This window comes from Pristis pectinata, chromosome 2 (genome assembly GCF_009764475.1).
Source record: "Pristis pectinata isolate sPriPec2 chromosome 2, sPriPec2.1.pri, whole genome shotgun sequence".
Lineage (NCBI taxonomy): Eukaryota > Metazoa > Chordata > Chondrichthyes > Rhinopristiformes > Pristidae > Pristis > Pristis pectinata.
Genome location: NC_067406.1, coordinates 84,639,424 through 84,661,433, shown reverse-complemented (window position 1 = coordinate 84,661,433; position 22,010 = coordinate 84,639,424). Strand labels below are relative to the sequence as shown.

The 22,010-nt window shown below is 39.5% G+C and overlaps 2 protein-coding genes across 8 annotated transcripts in view; one reads left to right on the top strand and one right to left on the bottom strand.

Moving 5' to 3' along the window:
- Window positions 1-1,652: 1,652 nt before the first annotated feature.
- Window positions 1,653-7,610, bottom strand: LOC127585935 (ankyrin repeat domain-containing protein SOWAHB-like). The gene has a single exon (XM_052043692.1). It carries the CDS (start codon window positions 6,623-6,625, stop codon window positions 4,574-4,576), a length of 2,052 nt encoding a protein of 683 aa, XP_051899652.1. The 5' UTR covers window positions 6,626-7,610; the 3' UTR covers window positions 1,653-4,573.
- Window positions 7,611-15,002: 7,392 nt separating this feature from the next.
- The window catches only part of LOC127567540 (septin-11), a 70,206-nt gene continuing 63,198 nt past the window's right edge, over window positions 15,003-22,010 (top strand). For 5 of the 7 annotated variants that reach the window (XR_007955902.1, XM_052010555.1, XM_052010554.1 and 2 more), the window contains exon 1: window positions 15,003-15,229. Coding sequence is in view for 6 of the 7 variants with exons in the window: in XM_052010555.1 (XP_051866515.1) it covers window positions 15,170-15,229 (60 nt within the window). In the remaining variant the exon portion in view is untranslated. Of the gene's footprint in view, window positions 15,230-15,742; window positions 15,916-22,010 lie in introns of those variants that run through there. The other 2 variants (XM_052010558.1, XM_052010559.1) reach the window with 1 other exon arrangement.

Here is a 22,010-nt window from a genome sequence, read left to right as displayed (position 1 = left end):
AGTGGAGACTCACTAACGTTACACTCTTGTTCACAAAAAGGGAAAAAAATAAACCAGCAACTTCAGACCTGTCAGCCAAACAGGAAAACCTCTTACAGCCATTAAATAAAGACAATTATTACTTGGAAAAATTGTTAATAAGTAACAGGCAGGTATATTTGTTAAAAGGAATTGTGTTTACTAATTTGATTAAGTTCTTTGATGTAGTACTTAAGATCTTTGTTGACATGCACTTTCATAAAATGATAAAGTCTGGCATGAAATGACAGGAAAGTGGCAGTGTGGATATGAAATTGGCTAAGGGTCAGAGAACATAAAGTAGTAGTGAATAGCTATTTTCAGATTGGGACAAGTATACCATTGGCATTTCCAATGAATTTTGGAGGCAGAGTACAAGGTACTGATTATAATATACTGATCAGGCAGTATACCTGCAGCTCCAGCAAGGGAGGGGCAATGAATTTCTAGACAAATAAAACTCAGAAATAGAATTGGATAAATTCTCAGGATTAAATTCTTCTGGATCATTCTGTGATTCAATCAAGGCCCAAGAAAAGTCAAGAGAAAGTAAGGTAGGACAGAAGTTTTAGAAGAATTATTAATGAAAGATTACCAACCTACAACATTAATTTTGTTTCTTTCTCTGTGGATGCTACCAGACATGCTAAGCAATTTCAGCATTTTTCCTGTTTTAATTTAGAAGCCTTGGACTTGAGTTCTGAGCATCAGTCAAAATAATTGCTTCAAATTTACCCATAGACATGTGCCCATTTGGGCACAGGATTAAAATTATTCAGCTGGAAGCCTCACTTGCCATACAAGTGTCTTGTAAATACCATGAACTAGTACACAAGATTTTTGTGCCAGTGCCGATTCCAGCTGAAGATACACAACTATGTAACCATGGCTTGACCTGAGTGAAGTCCAGAGTAGAGTTCAATAGTGATTGATATTCAATCAACATGATCTCTTTTTATTCCCCTCAAGGCCACTTAAAAGATGAAAGGAGGGTATCAAAAGGTGTCAGATCACATTTTCAGTTTGTCTAATTTTAGCTTAGCAATGGCATACATAGCCATAGTAAAAACACAACATGGAGGTGAAGTATGGAATCTTTTATCAATGCTGCCAAAAAAAACTACATTACTATATAGTATGAAACTAATGTGTTATTTAATTACTAATTTGTGTATTCTTTTCTCTGCTGAGAAATGAATGAATTTAAACTACATTTTTTGGTGGCTTATTTAAAATATTATGATTTTAGACACAAATATACTGAATAATTGCTCCCCCCCCACATCAAAACAAAAATATAATCAGCCCTCTTTTTAAGAGCTGTCTAGATTATGATTATGTTGAAACTTTTATGTAGCATAACTGAATCTCAGCCTCTTGCTTAAAAGTGGAACAGCTACCAAGGTAATATCATAGCTCTAGCATTGTGCTACCTCAGTATAGTAGCACAAGACCCAAATTATATTAGTAGTTTTCAATGCCATTCAACTGTAATTGTACCTTTATTTTAAAACATTAGTTATAAATATTGCAGTCAGCTAGTCATAAAACTTAAAATTAACAAATGATTGACATTTTACTTCTTAAGACTAGATGTATTTGAATTGTGTCAGAATACATAATGGTGCTCAAAGAGTACAAACAATGCTTTTGGTATACATAGATATATCAAGGAATACAACTACAGTGCTGGTACAAATATACTTGGCAATTGTAGTCACAGTGCAGGTGTATACAAATATAAAGACTGTAGCCATTGTGTCTGTATACATTGCTGTACTCTGAGCTGCATTCAGAATGCTGGTAAACATATTTAAGGGTTTTGGTCACAGTTCCAGTAAACAGATTACTTAAAGAGTACAGACATGCTGTTGATGTAAGAAGAGATGCTCATGGAATGTGTTTACAGTGCTGATGTACACAGATATGCTCAAGGAGTTTAGTCACAGTAGACACATATTCAAGGAGTGTGGCAGTGTTGAAATATAGTTATGCTCCAGAAGGAGTGTAGTCACACCAACTTGATGTTGATGTACACTGGTATATTCAGGAAAGGTAGTCACAGTGCTGATGCACACAAATGTATTTTAAAAATGTAATCATAATGCTTGTGTACATATTCTTAAAGAATGAAATTATAGTGCACAATGTAGTTGAGAAATATAGGCAGTGCTGGAATGTACCAGTTCAGAGTGACCACATGTCCCCTTTTCCAGGAACCAGCCCTGCTAACCTCCAAGATTGTATCAGTGAGTGAGCAACATTGTTAAGAGCCTCTATTTCATGAAATATACTACAGACAGCTGAACAGATCTATTGGTGAGCTGTTGGTGCTGGAATGAAATGCATGTGCTTCTGTGTTTCTGCGCGTGTCTGGGGTACTTGAATATCCAACCAGAATAATACATGCACACCTGATGTTACAGCTGGTAACTCTTACAGAAATCTGGGTCAGTCATTTTTTTTTAAATTAAAATTCTGCCTCTGGCTTTCCTGGAGGTTTCAGGGAAAAGTGGACTCAAACTTACAGGAGGACAGGAGTTTGGGGGATGAAGTGAGGGAAAGCAAGCAGGTCGATAGGTAGAGAACTAGGAAAGTAGGAAAGGAGCTCTGATCATTTGCAAATTTAAATTACTCCATCAACAGCAGGTTTCTTCATTTACCAAGGCTCAAAGCTCTGAAATTCCCTCCCCAACTCTCTCAAACTCTACTTTCTTTTAAAAAAAGAGACAACATTTGGTCATTGCTGTCATCTCCTTAGGCGAGGCGCCTACTTTTGTTTGCTAACACTTCTGCAAAGCAACTTGGGATGTTTTGCTAAATTAAGAGGCATTATAAATGGTGGTTGTTGATTAAAAAAAGGACAAAACAATTCAAGTGGGGAAGAGCTCAGGAGTTGGGAGAGATTGAGGGTGGGATTGGAGTTGGGAAAAAATAACATTGCAAAGGGCAGAGACATGAGAGTAAAGAATAGATTGTTTAAAAAAAAGGAAAGGAGATCAGTTCAGGATGGAGAAGACACTTGGGGGGGGGGTGGAAAGAGAGCAGAGAAGGAAAGGAAATCAGTGGGGTAAAAAGGAAATTACAGAAGAATTTACAATTAACACATCTAGCCAGACTCCTCAAATCCCATTTTCAGAATCTACTGCAACCAGACACCTCACAGTGTGTCAGTATGTAGCACCTCATGACAATGATAACAATGGGCCTGAACAACATGACTATTATTTATAAACTATCTGAAAATGCTTTAATATTAAGGTATTGTGGACATTTGGTTTGCACATGGTGTTTGAGCAGATATCAAAATATGGGCCACTAAAAATGTTTACCTTTCTACACCACAGAACCTGCATTTTCTCTGTCTTGGCCTTTTTGTTGCATTCCATTTTTACAACCACTCTGTGTCCCTGCATTTGGTTTCAATAAATACACCCTAACAAAGTTAAAAAATTTTATATCAACAAGTTCTCAGCATCAACTTCTGACCAGAACCCCACAGGAAGCATGCATAAGAAAGTGACAGAACTTGCCCAAGGTTTCTGGAGAAAACTGTAGACTATTATGGATGTACATTAATAATCTGTTACAAGTAAATGGTTACTGGTTCTTCCTTCCCTGTTCATGTGATTTCTCCCCTTTCTAGTTCAATTTACACTCAATATTCTCATTTTCCCTCCTCAATTTACCTATCCCAGTTCCAAAAGACTGGACTTTCTCAGGAAAACAGCCAGGAATTTATCATCTTCCAACATATTAGGAAACCTCAGATTCCCATCTACAGCATGCTATGGAGTTTGATGATGGCTGAATTTCAGCATCAGATAGGAGCTGGAAGAGATGGCAAGGAGAGGACCAGGAAATAGAGCAAGGCTATTTTAGCAAATTGAGGTGACCCTGATCACAACAGATGTGAACAAATCATACACCATCAGTGTTCAAAGTGAGGGGGAGAAATAAAAAAAAACACAATTGCCACAATTTATGCAGGTAACAGTTGGGCTGTCGAAGTAAAGTGAAGATAGTTAAGAAAGGGGAAAAACAAAAACTCTCCCCTACTTTTCTTGGTCAGTACATCATGGATCAAACTGTAAAATTCACAAGTTTTAGAACAGAACAGCATTCATGCTCTCCATAATTAGATTAGTAACATTTACAACCAGAGACTTCAGATAAAGGAAGATTGGCGATATCCCTAGCACCTGTCCAATTGCACCCCAGCACAAACCAAGCATGCAGTCACCAGATTAGGTGGAAAACTGGGGGATCTTTACATAGTTTATAAAAATCAAATTAATTTTTTGTAATTTAAAACCCCATTTCACAATTTACCATACATTCCATTCAATAGTGAATAATGTTTCTTATGATTGTTGCATGTTCTAAACTCAATAAAGATAAAACTTAAAAATCAAACCCAATTCTGTTGTTTTGAAACAACAGGTTTGCAGTCAAATTAAATTGTTAAAACACAATCATAATGAATACATGTTAAATATTGCACATAGCCAGAGATTCTCATTTCCAAACTGAATTATTTAGATTTGGCTGTATTTCAGTCTTCATTTGTCTCCTCTTCCTCATTTATTGCATGCAAGTGATCAGAATTCAAGTGCATAAACTTATGCATTAGTTGAGGGGATTTAAGGAGAGCAGAAAATGATGTTTTTCTACTAACAGGATTAGATGATTTTTGCCTACTGACATCCTTAGCTGAGAATGTGTTGCTCATCCGAGAAGGCTTTGCATGTTTAGATTCAGGAGCACCCAACATCTGGAACACATCCCTAGAAGCATCACTATTCAGGTACTGCCAAGGTTTTTTGCCACTATGGTCCCTTAAATTAAAATTTGCATGATATTTGTTAACTAAGTATTGAATGACTTTTAGTTGTCCATACATAGTGGCTATGTGTAGAGGAGTGTACCCACAATTAGATCTAATGTTCACATTTAATTTAACTTTATGCTTTCTTGCGCAACCAATGAATCTAGTGAGTGCGCGATGGTTGCCATGCTTTGCTATCCAGTGAAGTACCGTATATCCAGAAATAAAATCCTTTTTCATGCCAAAGTTGGGGTCTTCACAGAATAAGGCATATGCTTGTTCAAACATGCCTGCAGCTGTTTTCACTATCCATTGATGCTCTTTAGAATCAAGTGGAACTAATGAAGATGCCTCAGATGGCTCTTTAATTTTTAAGAGTTCATCTTTTTTGCACTCTCTGTGGCTCGTGGTCTGGGCTGAACTTGCTGGTTGATCCCTTACGTTCAGAGGTGCATCAATTATTTTCGGGACAGTTGGATGGTTATTTTCTCGTGAAAGTGAAAGCATTTTGTGAGGAGGTTCATTGCTCTTAGTCACTTTAAGAGACACATATTTTTTGGGTGATGTGCTTTCTTTTTCAGAATGCCATCTATTACCCATTGGCTGTCCACTTCCAGCAAGTGGCCTACAACTCAACTCTCCCTGGTTCTTTGGGATACATTCTTCTGAAGGTACAGGCACCCGAGCGTCACCACCAGTTAATAGTTCTTGTGGTACTTTTGCATTGCTCCTGTACTTCGAAGATGAGGAACCTCTACACAGGTTGGTCAGTTTTGTATCACAAGATGCAGTTCCCTCTATTCTCCGAGAAGCGTTTATCTCCGTAACATTCCCAGTGGAATTTTGGTCAGATTTACACGGTATGCTTTCGGGGACGGATCTTACACAAGTTATCTCAGCATTGCAGTTTGGAAGTTCTTTATTAGCAGGTTTCCTCCCTTTATATTTAGCAACAGGCGGGGCGGCATAAGAAAGGATAGGCGAGGCTGTGGAAGAATCCAAAACAGGTTGGCCGAAATAGTTGCAGCAATTACCCTCACCATTTAACAATCCCGCAGTGTCACCTGTACACACAACAGAAGCAGCAGGATTTCTGTTGTTTTTGTGTTTTCTAGCGCTCTTACAAGCAACAGATCCTTCAAGGTTGTTGACCACTGCCGTGCGATCCTTTTGACGAACCGGTTGATCCTCACTGGCCCTTCTGTTGACTTCGCTGGCCGGCTCAGGCAGTGAGCGACTCGCCTCAGAGGTGCGCCTTCCACCTCGCAACGCAGCGGGCAATCCTTTGGGCGAGTCATTCCGCGCCTGTACGACACCCCGGGACGCGTCCGAAATCTCACCGGCTGAGCAACTGGGCGATTGGCGGGTCCTGCCCCTCCCTTTCGGTGCCTCAAGTTCCCGAAGCCTTCCCTCGGCTCTGACTTCACTCTGTGGCCCCAGAACCTGCCCACTGCCCAGAGGCGGGTTGCATTTGCCCACCCTCGGCTTCGCCATCTCCCTTTTATTTGGATGCCCAATCCCCACGTCGATCGGACCGGGAAACTCTTCGGGGATGAATTCCGCGTACCTTTTCTTCAGAAAGATGTATTTGACGCCGTCTTCCACCTTCACCACGGCCAGCGAGTTGACAAACTTCTTAAACTGTTCGCGGTTCTGCAGCTGCCACTCGGGGTCCCTCAGGAAGTGTCTGAAATAAGCGGTCAAATCCACATTCCTCACTTTTCCACGGTGACGAAGGAGGAAATCCAAAACGGCCTCCTGACTGAAGTCTTCAGCCATGCCCCAGGATCATAAAACACTCACGCAAGTGACTCCTGGACTCCGCACCGGGTCAGCGCCGCTCGCCTCGCACTGCTGCACACCTGCCCGTACGGTCCGCCCCCACTGCACCGCGATTGGCTCGCAGCCCTATGATCGACGTGTCACTCGTCAAACCCGGTGACAATCATTCGCTGCTCGGGCATTTGTAACCAATCAGTGGCCGCGTACGGCGCAGGCAGAGTTCTAGGTGAGTCGTGGAGGTCGGGCGTGTAATCGGAAGGGAGCCGCGGAACTCCGGCAGAATAATTGGCATGCACTTCACTTGGAAATGAAGTGGCCGGTTTCTAGTTGGAGGCAGGTCGCAAGTTTCAGTTAAATGGCAAAAAGACGCGCAAGAGAAAGATTGAAAGTGTGTTCACGCCATCATTCAAACTGCTGTCAAGGAAGCTGACCAACCGTGCAAAGCTGTTGGAGATAAACGACCGCAGACTATTTACCTGCCAGCATCCGCGCCGCTGGTGATTCAGAGGCAGGAGATCCGGAGATACATTTTCCAAGATTAACTCCGGATTTCATACACGGGATGTGGGCGTTGCTGGTGAAAGTGGCGTCATTGCCTGTCCCCTAATCACAGCGGAATGGCTTGCTGAGCCACTACAGAGTGTAGTTAGAAGGTGTCAGCAAACTCGTGTACGGGTGGTTGATAAATAGATTTATTATTGTAACATGTACCGAGGTACAGTGAAAAATAGTGAACAGTTCGGTTTCTACCGCAAAGTGACAGCGAGATTGTGCTCCTTAATGAAAACAATTTTTTAAATTACTATTTTTAATGAATTTAACGTTTTTGATGTTTAATGTTGAGATTTGAACTTGTAATCATCTGGTCTTTCGGTCAAGCCTCAGAATTACGAATCAAGAAACCAAAGCCAGAACAATACCCAGAGACTGGTGGCCGTTTGGTGTCTAACTACTGGTTGATCCAATTTATCTCGCTCTCCTGCCCTTCACTTTCATTATTTACTGCATCCAATTTCTTTTTAAAGTTAACACTGAATCTGCTTCTAGTCTTTTACCAATTAAAATCTGTGACGTGTCTTCAACAAGAAACGGCTTCTCATTTATTTCAACAAAACCCTTCATAGTTTTGAACACCTTTATCAAATGTCCACTTTGACTTCATTGCTGTAAGAAAATCAATCCCAGTTTTCCGAGTGTCTCTGCTGAACAAAAGACTGTTATCACTGTTGCCATTCCAGTAAAATTTCCAGTGCACTCTCTTCAAGGCCTGAACATACTTGAAAATTGATTGTGGTCCTCGGATTGGGGCCCCATCACAAAGATTTAGTATTTCTTCCTTGCTTTTGTACATGATTTTATCATTTTTAAACTCAGTTTTGTGATCTGTTTATTGTCCATCTGTTATTGCTTTTGAGATAATGGTGCTGAACTGCCTTCTTGAACCAGTTGCAGTCCTTCTAGTGAAGACATTCCCACTGTACTTTTGTGTAGGAAATTCCAAGGGTTAGACCAAGCAACGATGAAGGTTTGTTGACGTATTTCCACATCAGGAAGGTGTATGATTTGGTGGGTGATCTGGAGGTGGTGGTGGTCCCATGCTCCTGCTGCCCTTGACTTTCTTGGTGGTAGAAGTTGAATGTTTGGGAGGTGATGCTGGATTAGCCTTTGTGAATAATTGCAATGTGTATGGTCGATGGTACACCCTGCAGCCAGTGGTGGAGGGAATGAATGTTTAGGGTACTTGATAGGTGCCATTCAAGCAGGCTGCTTTTTCCTGGATGGTGTTGAGCTTCTGTGATTGGAGCTACCCTCATTCTAGCAAGCGGAGAGTACTCTATCACATTCTTGACTTGTGCCTTGCAGATATTTGAAAGGCCTTGGAATGTCAGAAGCTGAGCCACTTACTACAGGATATCCAGTTTCTGATCTGCTCTTGCAGTGACAGTATTAATGTGGCTGATTGAGTTTCTGGTCAAAGGTGACCGCCAGAAGATTGATGCTGAGGTGTTCAATGAGGGTAATGTCATTGAATGTTAAGAGTAAATGGTTAAACTCTCTCTTGTTGGAGATGGTCATTGCCCAGGATGTTGTTGTGCAAATGTTGCTTGTCACACCTAGGTTTATAGAACCATGGAATCGCAGCAATGTGTCCTTTCTGCCCACCTTGTCCATGCTGGCAGTGATGTCTCTCTATGCTAATCCTATTTGTCTACTGCTTTTGAGGTAAGGATTTGAGAAAGGCCTGTATATCTCAACCCCTTTCCTATCCAAGTACCTGTCCAAATGCCTGTTAAATGTTGTAATTGTATCTGCCTCTACCACCTCCTCTGGCAGCTCATTCCAGATATTCACCATGCTCCTTGTGGGAAGATCGTACCCCACAGATCCCCTTAAAGTTTCTCCCCTCACTTTAAACCCATGCCCTCTAGTTCTAGATTCCCATGCTCTGTGGAAACAAAGATTCTACCTATCCTATCTATACCCCTCATAATTTTATAAACCATTATAAGGTCACCCCTCAGTCTCCTACATTCCAATGAAAATAAACCTAGTCAATCCAATCTCACCTTGTAACTGCAGCCCTCCATTCCAGGCAACATCTTGGTGATTCTCATCTCTACTCTCTCTATTTCTACCACATCCTTCTTGTAGTGTGGCAACCATAATACTGTAAGTGCTGTCTCACCAATGTTTTGTACAACTGCAACGTGATGGTCCCAAGTTTTATACTGAAGGCCTCGGCCTATGAAGGCAAGGATAACAAATGCCTTTTTCAATACCTTATCCACCTGTGTCGCCACTTTCAGGGAGCTCTGGACTTGTACTCCATGCTTTCTCTGTACATCAATGCTCCTTGGGTCCCTGCTCCATGTGATACTGATACTCTATATGTCCTACCAGAATTTGACCTCCTATAGTGTATTACCTCACACTTGTTTGGATTAAATTCCATCAACTACTGCCCCAATCAACTTTCCAACTGATCTATGCCTCGCTGTATCCTTGGACAACCTTCTTCACTATCTACGACTCCACCAATTTTTTTTTGTGTCACTTGCAGACTTACTAATAATTCCTCCTACATTCACATCCAAGTATATTACAATCAACAAGGGTCCCAGCACTATTTGTTAAGATTTCCAGTCAGAAAAACATCCAGGCACCACTACCCTCTGTCTCCTATCACCAAGCCAATTTTGGATCCAGTTTGTCAACACCTCTTGGATCCTTGTACCTTAAGCTTCTTGACCAGCTTACCATGTGGGATTTTGTCAAAGGTCCATGTAAACCACATCTAGCACTCCGCCTTCATCAATTTTCTTAATTAAAGGAAAGGATCTTGTGTGCCTTTTTAACAATCTTTTTGACTTGCCAGCCTCCTTCAAACACTTTTGAACAGTCACCCATAGGTCTCTTCAATTCCTGCATTCCCCTTAAAATGTTATAATTTGTTTTATATTGCCTTTTCTGTTTCTTTCTACCAAATTAAATCACCTTATACTTACATGATGCAGGTAAAATTGAACACCTCCCTATTTCACCAACCTAACAACATTCTCCTGAAGTTTTACTATCCTTCTCTTTGTTAACTATGTTGTACAAATTCTTTTTCTATTATTGTATTTCATTATTGTCCAAATTGTAATTCAAAACTCCCATTTAGTCATACATCTGCTATTTAATAATTACATTTAATTTGAATTGCATTAATTTTAATTACAGTCAGTTGCATTTCTAATTATGATTCTTGTGTTTGATTCTTGTGTTCGATTATCTGTTTTGGTGAATGGAGGCAACTTGAAACCAAGTCAATGTCTGAGATGCTTAAAGACATCTAGATGTCTTTACTAAGTTACAAATAATCTTGTGATGAGATGGTGGTGAGTTTTTGGAGCTATACCATTGCTGAGCTGACAATTTTTTTAAACAGTTGTTATTGTAATCAAGGATCAAGAGGTTTCTGAAACGTTTATTTCATTACAGTAAAATAAAGCAGTCCATTGCCAATCAACTATAAGTAAAGCACCTGTTAACTTCTGGAATTTTGCCCATATCAGGCTAGAGGAATGCATTAGCCCATTTAGTTTTACATGTCTACAAGCCTGAGATGTATTGAAGAAAGCAACAGCAAAGTATACTAATGCCCTGTTCAAATGGAAGCCCCTCCTTATCCCAGCCAAACATTGAGGGCACCAGGTTTGCATTCAATAGCACCTCTGCACCTTTAACACTGCAACCACAAATCTAAGTGGACCTTGCTAGCTCTGAAAAGGAAATCCTAAAAAGAATAATAGTAGGTCTTAGGAAAATTAATCCAGTCAATTTTAACCAATAATTGATTTACAGATAAATATATTGATTTTTAAAACATCAGTTTTCTATATTTAATAATGTAAATTTAATTCATAGTGACAACTTGAGCTTTAAGTTAGAAATTATGGAGTGGCTGGAAAAGAAGAATAATTCTGAGGGCCTGATGTTATAGTATTTGGTGGTTCCTGACTGGTACATTTTAGGGAGGAATAAAATTAAATTATGATTTATTTGCTACCTTATCAAATCTCATTCAACAATTTGATGGGAGTCTCAATCATCATGAAGTAAAAGAATTGTATTCATTTGGTATTTTTCACAAGCTGAAGATATTGCAAAACATATTATTAATGAAATACTTTTGAGCTATTGTGATTGTTATGATGAAGAATTGCAACAACCACTGTGTGCACAGCAATATCCCACAAAAAGCGATTTGATAATGATCAGATAATCATAATCTAATCTTGGAGTTTCAGAATAGTTACTTAAGACTTATTTTTGCCTTCAGTACAATTGTAGGCTGAAATCTTCAGTACCATATGCAGTGTGAAGCTTCTGGGTGATGTGATGCTCCAGATGTATAAAATACAGCATTTCTAATTGAATAGATGAATGGTGGTTAAAAGCTTTTTGCCTTCATCTTGGACCCAAATATTATGGATCCATCGATATTTGAGACTGCAGCAAATCATTGGTACAAAATTAATGCTAAGGGTCATCTTTTAAAAAAGAATCAACTTTAAAATGTGCTCCATATGTGAGATTATAAACCAGTTTTTTTTAAGAATACATCTCCTATATACAGATAGATTTTAACACACAGCTGTCATAATTGCAATAGCATTCAAAGAACTTTTTATTTTTGACGTCTTTCCCCATTTTCTATTCAATTCCTTGATAGAATTTAGATCTATGCTTGAATGCCATCAAAATTCTAAGTAATATTGCTTACTATTATTTTTGATTTTTCTTGAGTTCTATGTCCTACACGTATAAAGCACCTTAGGCAGTTCCTCTGGAACAAAAATTACTTGTGTCACCAATAAGACAGGAGTGAAAGCAAGAGACTGCAGATCCTGGAATCTGGAGCATAAGAACAAACTTGCTGGGGGAATTCCACAGATCAAGCAGCATCTGTGGGCGGAAAGGAACTGTTGATGTTTTAGGTTGAGACTCAAAATGTTGACAATTCCTTTACCCCCACAGAAACTGCTACACCCGCTGAGTTCCTCCAGCAGTTTGATTTTGCTCCTATTTTGTTGGTTCTGCAGTAGCGAATGAGGTCAATGTGGGTGCAGACCCTTTCACAGATGGGGCAGGTGGTGCCTGATGAGGTGGGCAGTGAGTATTTTGTGAGGCAGTGTGCTCTTTCTGCAGCTTACACAGAGCCTCTGTGTGCTCCTAATGTATGGTCTTGAGGTTCTCAATACTATTCTGAATGCTCCTCCTCCACTTTGAGGCAGTTGTGGGCTAGAGATTCACAGGAGTCAGTGGGGGCTTCAAGGAGGTTTTGACCACATCCTTGAACCTTCTCCTCTGGCTTCCTCAATCTCTACCCATTAACAGAGCATGGAATGAGGTATGTTTTTTTGGGAGTCTTGTGTTAAGCATGTAGATGATGTGGTCTGCCCAGCTTAGCTGAATGAATGTAACTAAGGCTTCAGAATTGGGGGTTTTAGTCTGGGGAAGAATACTGATGTTGGTTCACTTGTCCTTCCAGTAAATTTGGTGGATTTTGCAGAGATAGCATTTATAGTGTTTTCTCAGTATGCCTGTAGATAGTCCAGGTTTCCAAGGCATATGAGAGAGCAGGGATTGTTATTGGTAGACTTTAATTTTTCTGCCAGGTCTGTCGTCTTGATACTTAGAATTTATGAAATAAGCTTGTACTACAAGAGTGACATGAGTACAACATTCAAACCTATTGCTGCACAGGATATTGTGCTGAGCATTAGGATAGTAGGGAAGTCTCTTGGTTTAGTAGATTAGTATTAGACTTTATGTGCAAAGGTTACATATTAATTCAGATGGCACTCTAGCCTTAGGACTTGTTTGCTGATACTGCCAGTGCAACAGTATAAATGTAATAAACCATTTGGATCCTTGGTTTAATGTCTCAGCCTAAAATGGAGTAGAAATTCAACCTCAGCTGACAGCACTAAATATACAATAATAGGAGCAGCTGTGTGTGGGTACTTGTTTCTGAAATTCAGTTCCACTGCTTCTGAAATTCAGCTCCATTAACAATAATGAAGCTAGATTTGGAAGTGGAGTATAATGCACACTTGAAGCAAAATTGCTTGTATAGCATAACTGATCAAAGTTGAAATATTTATTTTAGTAATTTCAACTGTGCCCACTCAATACTGCAATGAGGTTTCTACCTCGACGGTGTACTGAAGTCTCTGGGAAGACTTGTACTGAAGATCTTCTAACAAGAGTGTGGTAACAAGAATTATAGATTATATTTAAATGCCACCTTTAATATAGTAAAATGCAATACTAGGCACTGCAAAAGCATTGTTAATCAAAACTTGCCCTGACAATATTTGCTCTTACTTTTCTCACTGTTCTAATCAGGACAAATGATCAAAAGGTTGGTTATAATGGTAGGATTTGAGGAATATTTATTTAAGGAAAGACGTACACCAGTGGTGTGAGAGGGAGAGAGATCTCCTTGGTAGCTGAGGGCACAACCTCTAATGGTAGAATGATTAAATCTGGGGTTGATCAAAAGGCTAAAATTGAAGGGTGATGGTGCTGAAGAGATCACAATGAGGAAGGGAAAACTTCAGGATCTTGAAACTAAAGGTGAGAGTTTTAAGATTGATGTGTTGTTTAAACAGGAGACATTGAAGGTCAGCAAGCAGAAGAGTGATAGGTGAATGTGGCATACTGTGAGTTGGAGTATTGGCATCAGTTCTGGGGGGAAAAAAGTCCATGTGGGTAGAATAAGGGTAACTGTTCAGGATCAAATTGTAGGACCAGTCAGGTTTAAATATTAGGTCTGATATCTGGGATTATTGGGATTATATCTTTAGCTAAATGCACCTTTTATGGATGGTGTGTTAAGTATTTGCATAGATGAGTAAGAAGGCATATGGGATACTTGCCTTCATTAGCTGGGGCATAAAACGTAAGAGTAGGAAGGTTATGGTACAAGCTGGAGCATTTTGTGCAGTTTTGGTTGCAAAGCTAAAAGGATGTGATTGTGCTGGAGAGAGTGCAGAGGAGATTTCACCAGAATGATGCCTGTGCCAGGCAATTTCATTTATGAGGATAGGCTGGGTTTGTTGTATGAAGGGCTTAGATAGGGTAGAAACTTTTAGTTGGAAACTTTTCCCCATAGCAAAAGTCAAGAGGGCATAGGTTTAAGAAATATAAGAGGTTTAAAGGGGATCTGAGGAAGTCTTTTTTTCAGCCATATGGTGGTTAGAATCTGGAACTCACTGCCTGTCGGAGAGTGGTGGGTGCAGAGACTCTCACAACACTTAAGTATCTCTGGAAGCACTTGAATCATCAAGGCATAGAAGCCTAGAGGTCAAGTACTCGAAAATGGGATTAGTAAAGATGGGTACTTAGTGCTCAGTATGGACATAGTAGGCCAAAGGGCCTGTTTCAGTGCTGTATGACTCTGAAATTAGACATAAAAACAATATTATTCTGCATGTTTTGATCTTATTCTTGTCACAGTTCTAAGTTCCCTCTTTGAAATAGCTGATTCCTTAATATCATGTGGGATAGTGAATACTAATTGCCTCTTTTGTACCTCAAACAAATCCTCATTAGTCATGTGTGAGTCCTAATGAGGTGTTTAACAATAAGGACTATCGACTACAACTGTAGATTTCAAGCTGGCATTCAGGAGCAATAGCCCTGCCCAAATTTGTGCTTTTTCCTTTCAATCCTGGAGTTTTTTTTTCTTTAAAATTGAACTTTGCACATTGATCAATTATCTATAAATATTTCTTTAACATTAGTCCTGTTATAATTCATTTTTAAATCATAAAAAATTCGCATCTTTACATATATATCTGAGACTGGCTGCTATCCTAGTGCTATTTCTAATTGATCAATGGAGCGGTTCTCTCCATGCCCACGAAACTAAAACGCACTCTCAGTGAGGAAGCATCATTACCGCGAGTGGTCCATTTGAACTAAAACTCTACGCTAGTTCAATTAATATTTGATGCGCATAGTCGATGACACAACCAAAATCCTGTGATGTCCGCCGGTCATGGAAGGCTTCAAGTGTACGGATGGACTCCGTGTGACTCACACATGGTATTGCCTGTTTTTGTTTCATATTTCTAGCATCTTAGGTTTGGTTTCGTTACCGATAATGATTGCATTGACGGAATGAACGATTTGGCATGTGTTCCATGAAGTTAACGCATACACCCGTGATGCAAAGCAAAAAGATTTGAATGTCCAAATTTGTGGTCTGAATGGTACATTAAGCGGTAGCGTGTTGAATATTGTGCTTTGTAAAATGTTTTACTTAAAATTCCGAACAAATACTGCGGAGAAATAGCCACCTACACTAAACTTCCAGGAGCGGCATGCAAGTATCTGTTTATCTCCTCCTCCTCCTGTGGACCACAGTAAGTCAGTGCCGCCGAGAGGGGTGCGCGTTCCCTGTTGCCCTGTAACAGTTGCTCGAACGGGCGCTTTGCGGGGTCGCTGCCCGTGGGTTTTGTCGTGGCAAGTCGACCTAAACGAGTGCACGAAAGTACCTCGCCGCATGAGGTGGATAACGCCTGGCGAGCGGCGGCTGTGGATCCGGCCGCACCCTCCCGTGCAGGGGTGCGGGGCGCGGGGATGCCATATTGCGCGAGCGGAGAAGCTGCGGGTCCCGGGACAGGAGCGGCGCGGAGAGCAGAGCAGCGCAGCGCCAGCATCGCACCGAGCCACGGTCACACCAGATACCAGCGGCGAGCGGGATGGCTGCTGTCGTCGGGAGGAAGCCCGTGAGTGCGCATTCCTTTTATTCCACCACCCTCTCCACACACGAGGTGTAATTTTTTCTCTCTCCGACTGGAGAGGCTACTGAACGTGACTGGACTTCTGTTTTCTCGGCAATTTGAAATACCGTTAACTAGCTTGACGGGTTGTTAACCAAGACAACGACGAAAGGGTTTTTTTCTTTTAAAATTGCAGCCCAATCAATTACTTCACTTGGAAAAATTGCGTTTTAAGTATTTCGGTGAAGAGAGCCTGGTATTTTCATTTATTAGCAACGAGGTTGACATGTGCCCAATCTCCTTTCCGTTAACTAGTGTTAATGGCGGCGCTGTTATATTGGAATATTTTTATTTTTTGCTACTTAAAGCGAGGAATATCCTTGATCTGGGAGATGAGTTCTCCGTTAAGACCACCATCCTAATGGATGGGATAGGACAGGATAGGATAGGACAGGATAGGATGCTTGCCTGCCTCGCCCCTCGATGCTGAATAGACTTCCTACGGTTAGAGGAAGCTGAGAAATTGAGGGCCTGTACTCGCGAACTGAGCTCCTGAACTTACTCATCAAGCCGGGCGCTTTATTTTCTGTAATTTTATTTTTGTAGCTGTGGAAAAAAAAACCTAAAGAAGGTTTAGGTTTAAAAAACTACGCCTTTATTATTTTATAAAAATAATATTATTATTTTATAAACTTGGTTCTTTTCATCTGATTTTCTTTGGTGTATTGGGGCGCAGACAGGATTGTTTGCACCCTAATGCACAAAAATGCAGCTTGCTCTAATTTTATTCCCCATATGACTGTGTCACATTGGTTTGGCAAAGAGAGGGAAGGGAAGAGAGACCGGGGTAGAGCCCAATTAAAAGTTGGATGATGTGCAATATATGTTAATCTATAAAAATAATTAATGCCACAATGCCTTCTGGCAGCAGCATCAATAAAATAAAACAATATGAATCTAGGCAGGAAACCTTGATTGAATTAGAGTCTTTCAATTAACACTCAACACCAGCTTGCACGTATGCAGTGAGGGAGGGATAAAATGCTCCCAGTAAGATTAATAGTAAAAACGAATCCGGCAGGAAACACCAAAGGAAATGATGGAACTGGGATGGTGCGGGGGTGGGGCAATAAGAGTACATTGTTGAGTAAAGCTGGTACAGAGTGACGAATAGTGTGGACTGGATAAATGGAAGATGTAGTCAGGAATGTGGAGTTAAAGATCACTGAGATATGGTGGAATGTAGAGAGATTTTGAAATAAGCTAAAGGATCTTGGAGCTGTTGGGACAGCTGGGATCTTTCACAAAGTGTGACTTTGTGCAAGAGGGATCATGGGCTGTGTTGTCCTAGTCAGTATTTGTGAAGAAGTAGGAGGGAGACACACAAGCGTTGGCAAAGCTACTCTGCAATGTGAGGAGTTTTAGCAGCAGGAAGGGAGAAGAACTGTGTAAGTGGTGAAGTGAGAGAAGAATGTGGTCTTGGTGATAGGCTATTTCTGAAGCTTTTTTTAAAACAAACTTGTCTTTCCCATTATATTCTGAAGTTTGTTTTATCAGGTTTAATTTCAGCAGGATTTCATTGGTACCAATAGAAACCAAGAAGGATGGCTTGTGTTTGTGAAGATTGAGCTGAAGGAAGTCCTTTTGAATCTATAATACATCCATCAATTTTCCTGTATGGGTGATGGGTCTGGCTACATATGCCTGACCATCATTTCTTTCGAGCCTGTAGTAATGGGGCAGAAATTTCCTTTAAATCATGGAAAGACTGAAGTCATTACCTTTGATGCTACAACCTCCATAGCCACAGGATTTATCCTGCCCTGAACCAATGTTTGAGTTCATGGTGTCATATTTATTCTCTACATGAGATTCACAGTGCACATCCACACCATCACGGAGACAATTTTACTATCACTTCATTCTGTTATTAGCTCAGTTCAACTGCTGCTAAAACTCCTATCCATGCCTTTTGTAACCTCCTGACATTGACTGTTCCAACATGCATCTGGTTGACTTCCCTTGTACATAAACTTGAATTCATCCAAAACTGCAGCTTGAGTCCTAACTCTTACTTGTTTTCTTACCACCCCTGAAATTGTTGACCTACACTGGCTTCTAGTTTAGAAATACATGATTGTTTTGTCACCAGCCTAGTTCTTCTAGAGCAAAATATTCTCTTCTGTAAATCTATTGATACAGTTATTAGAACAAAGCAATTCACAAAACATTGTGTTTGTGAATTGTGTGTGTGTGTGTGTATATATATATATATATATATATATATATATATAAATAAATAAAATTACCATTGATTATTGTGGAGTTGCTGTGAAATGAGGCCTATCAGTCTGAGAAACTGGAATTGTGTAATTCCATACAATATCACATTTGCAAATTTCTAAATTTCAAGTGAAGTTTATTTTTCAGCAAATTTGTTTGTAGCTGCTGCAAGTATTAAAATCAAACGTGGAATGATATCGGAGTTGGACACATTTTTAGACACGTAACTAAAGTGAAGTTTTAAAGTAATATTTAAATAATAATTTAAACATTATTAAATCCTTTGTCAAACGTTGGCCAACTGGTTGCAGTGACAAAAAAAAATGTACTCTGTAGACTACATTAGGTAATTAGTATTGTAATATGTGCATGATATTGGCTTCCATTTGATGATTGAAGTTCTTGTCCACTCTATTCAATGTTGGAGCACAGTGTGACATTTGTCAGTCAGTATTCTGTAACCCAATACATGACATCCATTGTATCAGTTAATTGTTTAAAACTTGGAAGACAGAAGCTAATAATTTAGTTATTACTACTTGCCCTTCTTAAATCCTTTCCATTCTCAATTTTTGTTTTCTTACGTGAAGCTTTCTTGGATGATTAGAAGTATAAGCAGTAGCTGAATAATTGAAAGTTGAATCCCAGAAGCTAGAGCCACAGCTTCAAGAAGCCAAATCTTAGATGGTTTGTGGCGTTTCAGTGTGGACTTTGAGACAGGACAGGCTGTTTAAGTAGTGCTTCAGCTATGTGCAAGAGATGAAGTTGTAGCTGTCAGACATATCATTTTCCCTCTTTCCTGTCAAACCAATCAGATAATTGGAGTTGGGCATCCAGCACCCTTGAGTTACAAGGGCCTTTCTCCCTCTGATATACCATGAAATTTGTATATTTTAAACATCTGACTGAGAAGAATATCACCATCCGATGCAACTTCCTGACTGCTACTGAATGTTAAGCATGGCAGATATGTATGTCTTAAACTAGTGAAATGCTTGTGATGCATGTGAGGAGTAAAAGGAAATATAGTTTTTTTTTGACCAGGCCAAGAGGGAATAATTGGCCAGATGCACATGTGAAGTTTTTTTTTACTAGTTTTGAAGTCTGCTGTGTATTTGTTTTTATTTCCCCTTATTAATTATGCCTTGATAATGGAATTGGCCTAAATAAATTTCTTGTGCTTCATTTGTGTAAGATTTCCAGTAATGGGGCTAAAGCGCGTTTACTTGGAGGATGTAAATGCAGCATAGTGGTTCAATTTCGGGAGTTGTGCATGGTGGCCTCAGCCATTGATGTAGAGGCAAATTTGGATCTCATAGTGGGAACTGGAATATTTAAATTCACATGATTAAATAAATCAGGACTAGAAAACTACTATTTTTATAATGGCAAGTATGAAATTGCCAGATTACTGTTATAACCCATCTAGTTTAAGCATAGGGAAGAAAATCTGCCACCCTTAATTAGCCTAACCACTGTGCAGCTCTCAATCCATAACAATTGGATTGATTCTTAACTATCCTTTGTAATGGCTTGGGTATAATAAACAATGGCAATATCTTGTGAATCACCAAATTAAAAAAAAATACATTTACATAAACAGGTTCTATTATAAATATGGACAAGGGAAATTAGTGCAGAAGTATGCAAGATTTTAACTCTTCCACATAGGTAGTTGGATGTCTGTATTCCTGTGTTAATGAGGGTAGTGTTGTGGAGTATCTTCAAACAATCAAGGGACAACTTGATTGTTTTGAAGATACTCAACAACACTACCCTCATTAACATCTGGAAACTTGAACCTCCCTGCTAAAATCCAATTAATGTTCGACCATTTAACAATGCCAAGATAGTGTTATCGAAAACAATTTGAATTTCTGAGCAGTGTCTTAGTGTCATTTGACTTATTTGTAATTAAATATTGTCAATCATAACCAATGCTGTATTATCTCTGCATTGCTAGTTCCTCACCCACTATAACTACCTATAAAAATAACATTAACATAACAATGCATGCAGACAATACTTTCACTAGTTTGCTTTCTTTAATGGTTGAATGTGTATTGGTCTAATGGGAAGAACATGCGTATGGAAAAAGTTATTTTCTGTTGTGCTTGTTCACTCTGCTTTCAATTACTTAAGCTTAATAAAATAAATAAAAGTGGGGATAATGGTAGAAACCAGAAGATATTGTATGAAAGAGATGGAAGCTGGAGGAAATTAATAAGTAGAGGCCTAGAGTAACTGGGAAAGGAGCTGAAACTTGAGTTTTTCTGTAGGGTTCTAAGCATTTACTCTTGTAGTCTGCAGATCTGCCTCTCCTGCTCTGTAGCTGTGATCTAAACAATCTTCGTGCACAATCTAGGTTAGTGCAACATGTGAATGCACACAAACACACACCTCTATTTCATTTGCTCTGTAAGTTTGTAATGAGGGTGGTTGAGCCTATAAAATAAAGTAGTCCAACTGCCACTGGAAGTGTACTTTCCACAATGGACTTTTGGTGATTCAAATGCGTGATGGCCAGAACAGAAATATAAATTAGCAGTTCAGTTGCATTGTGCAGTCTTTGGAGGTGGACTGCAGTATTGGAACTTCTGTACAGGCCATCATTGTGCTTTCAGCCTTCTACCTTTAGCAGCTTGGTCACATGTTGGCTACAACAATGATTATACTCCAACAGTTGCCTGTAAATATGCTGTGGACATTCTGAAGTCACAAAAGGTGCTCTGTAGATGCAAGTTTTTTTTATCTTTGTATTTATAGTTATCCATCATCACTGACTCTTTCCTGTTGAAATGATGTCAAGAGAACTGAATTATGACACGGTCATTTCCAGGGGAAGATGTTCTGTTACTTAAGTTGGTCATTTTCCTTTCTGCCTTCAGACCTTGCCCTTTGTTTCCTTTGTCAATATTTTTATTAATTTCAAATGAGAAGTACAAAATGCATGAAACAAAGGAAAAAAGAAAATGTTACAAAATAGATTGTATTGAATCACACAAGGAATCACATTGCTTCATATTGATAAACAAAAAAAATCAATTGATAAGTTGGAATAATTTTATTATTAAAAAAAACTAACCCCACTACCAAAACCAAAGTTGTTTAGTAACATCCTAAAGACATAGTAGTATTAGCCAATATCTGTACATTTAGCACCAAATCAGTGCTTTTGAAAGTAATTCAGAAAAGGTCCCCATAATATTTGAAAGTTCAGAATAGATCCAGAAATAGAGGAGAACAGTTGCTCTAAATTTAGATATGACATATCCCATAACCATTGAGCATGAGTAGGGGGAATAGTTTCCTTCCATTTAAGCAATACAGCCCTCCTGGCTATAAGAGAAATGAAGGCCAATATGTGTAAGTCGGAAGTCTCCAGAATTGTATCTTTTTCTCCAACAATCCCGAATAATGCAGTTAAAGGATTTGGCTTAAAATTTATTTTAAAAAGTTTGAAATACCTCTATCCAGAATTTTTCCAAACTCTGACATGACCAAAACATGGATTGAGGAAGCCTCTCCATTATCGCATTTGTCACAATGAGATATATCTGAATAGAAATGCGATAACTTGTCTTTGCCCTTTGTTTCCAAAAGAGTTGCTTGAATGATATGTGTGGGCAGAATGAATACTGAGCATTTTTTTAAAATTGGCTCTGGTGGGCTTTTGTTGCCAGAGGCAACATGCCAGTTGACTTGTCTTGCACTGCTGCTGAAGTTGAAACTGCTAACAGTGGCAACTCTAATGCTGGTATGTGTTTTGCAGGGGCTGACTATACCCATACAAAAAATGAGGGTGTGTGTAAACAGTC

Bases quoted from the DNA above. Each gene is read 5' to 3' on its own strand.
- LOC127585935 (XM_052043692.1), bottom strand. From the start codon at position 6,625: ATGGCTGAAGACTTCAGTCAGGAGGCCGTTTTGGATTTCCTCCTTCGT.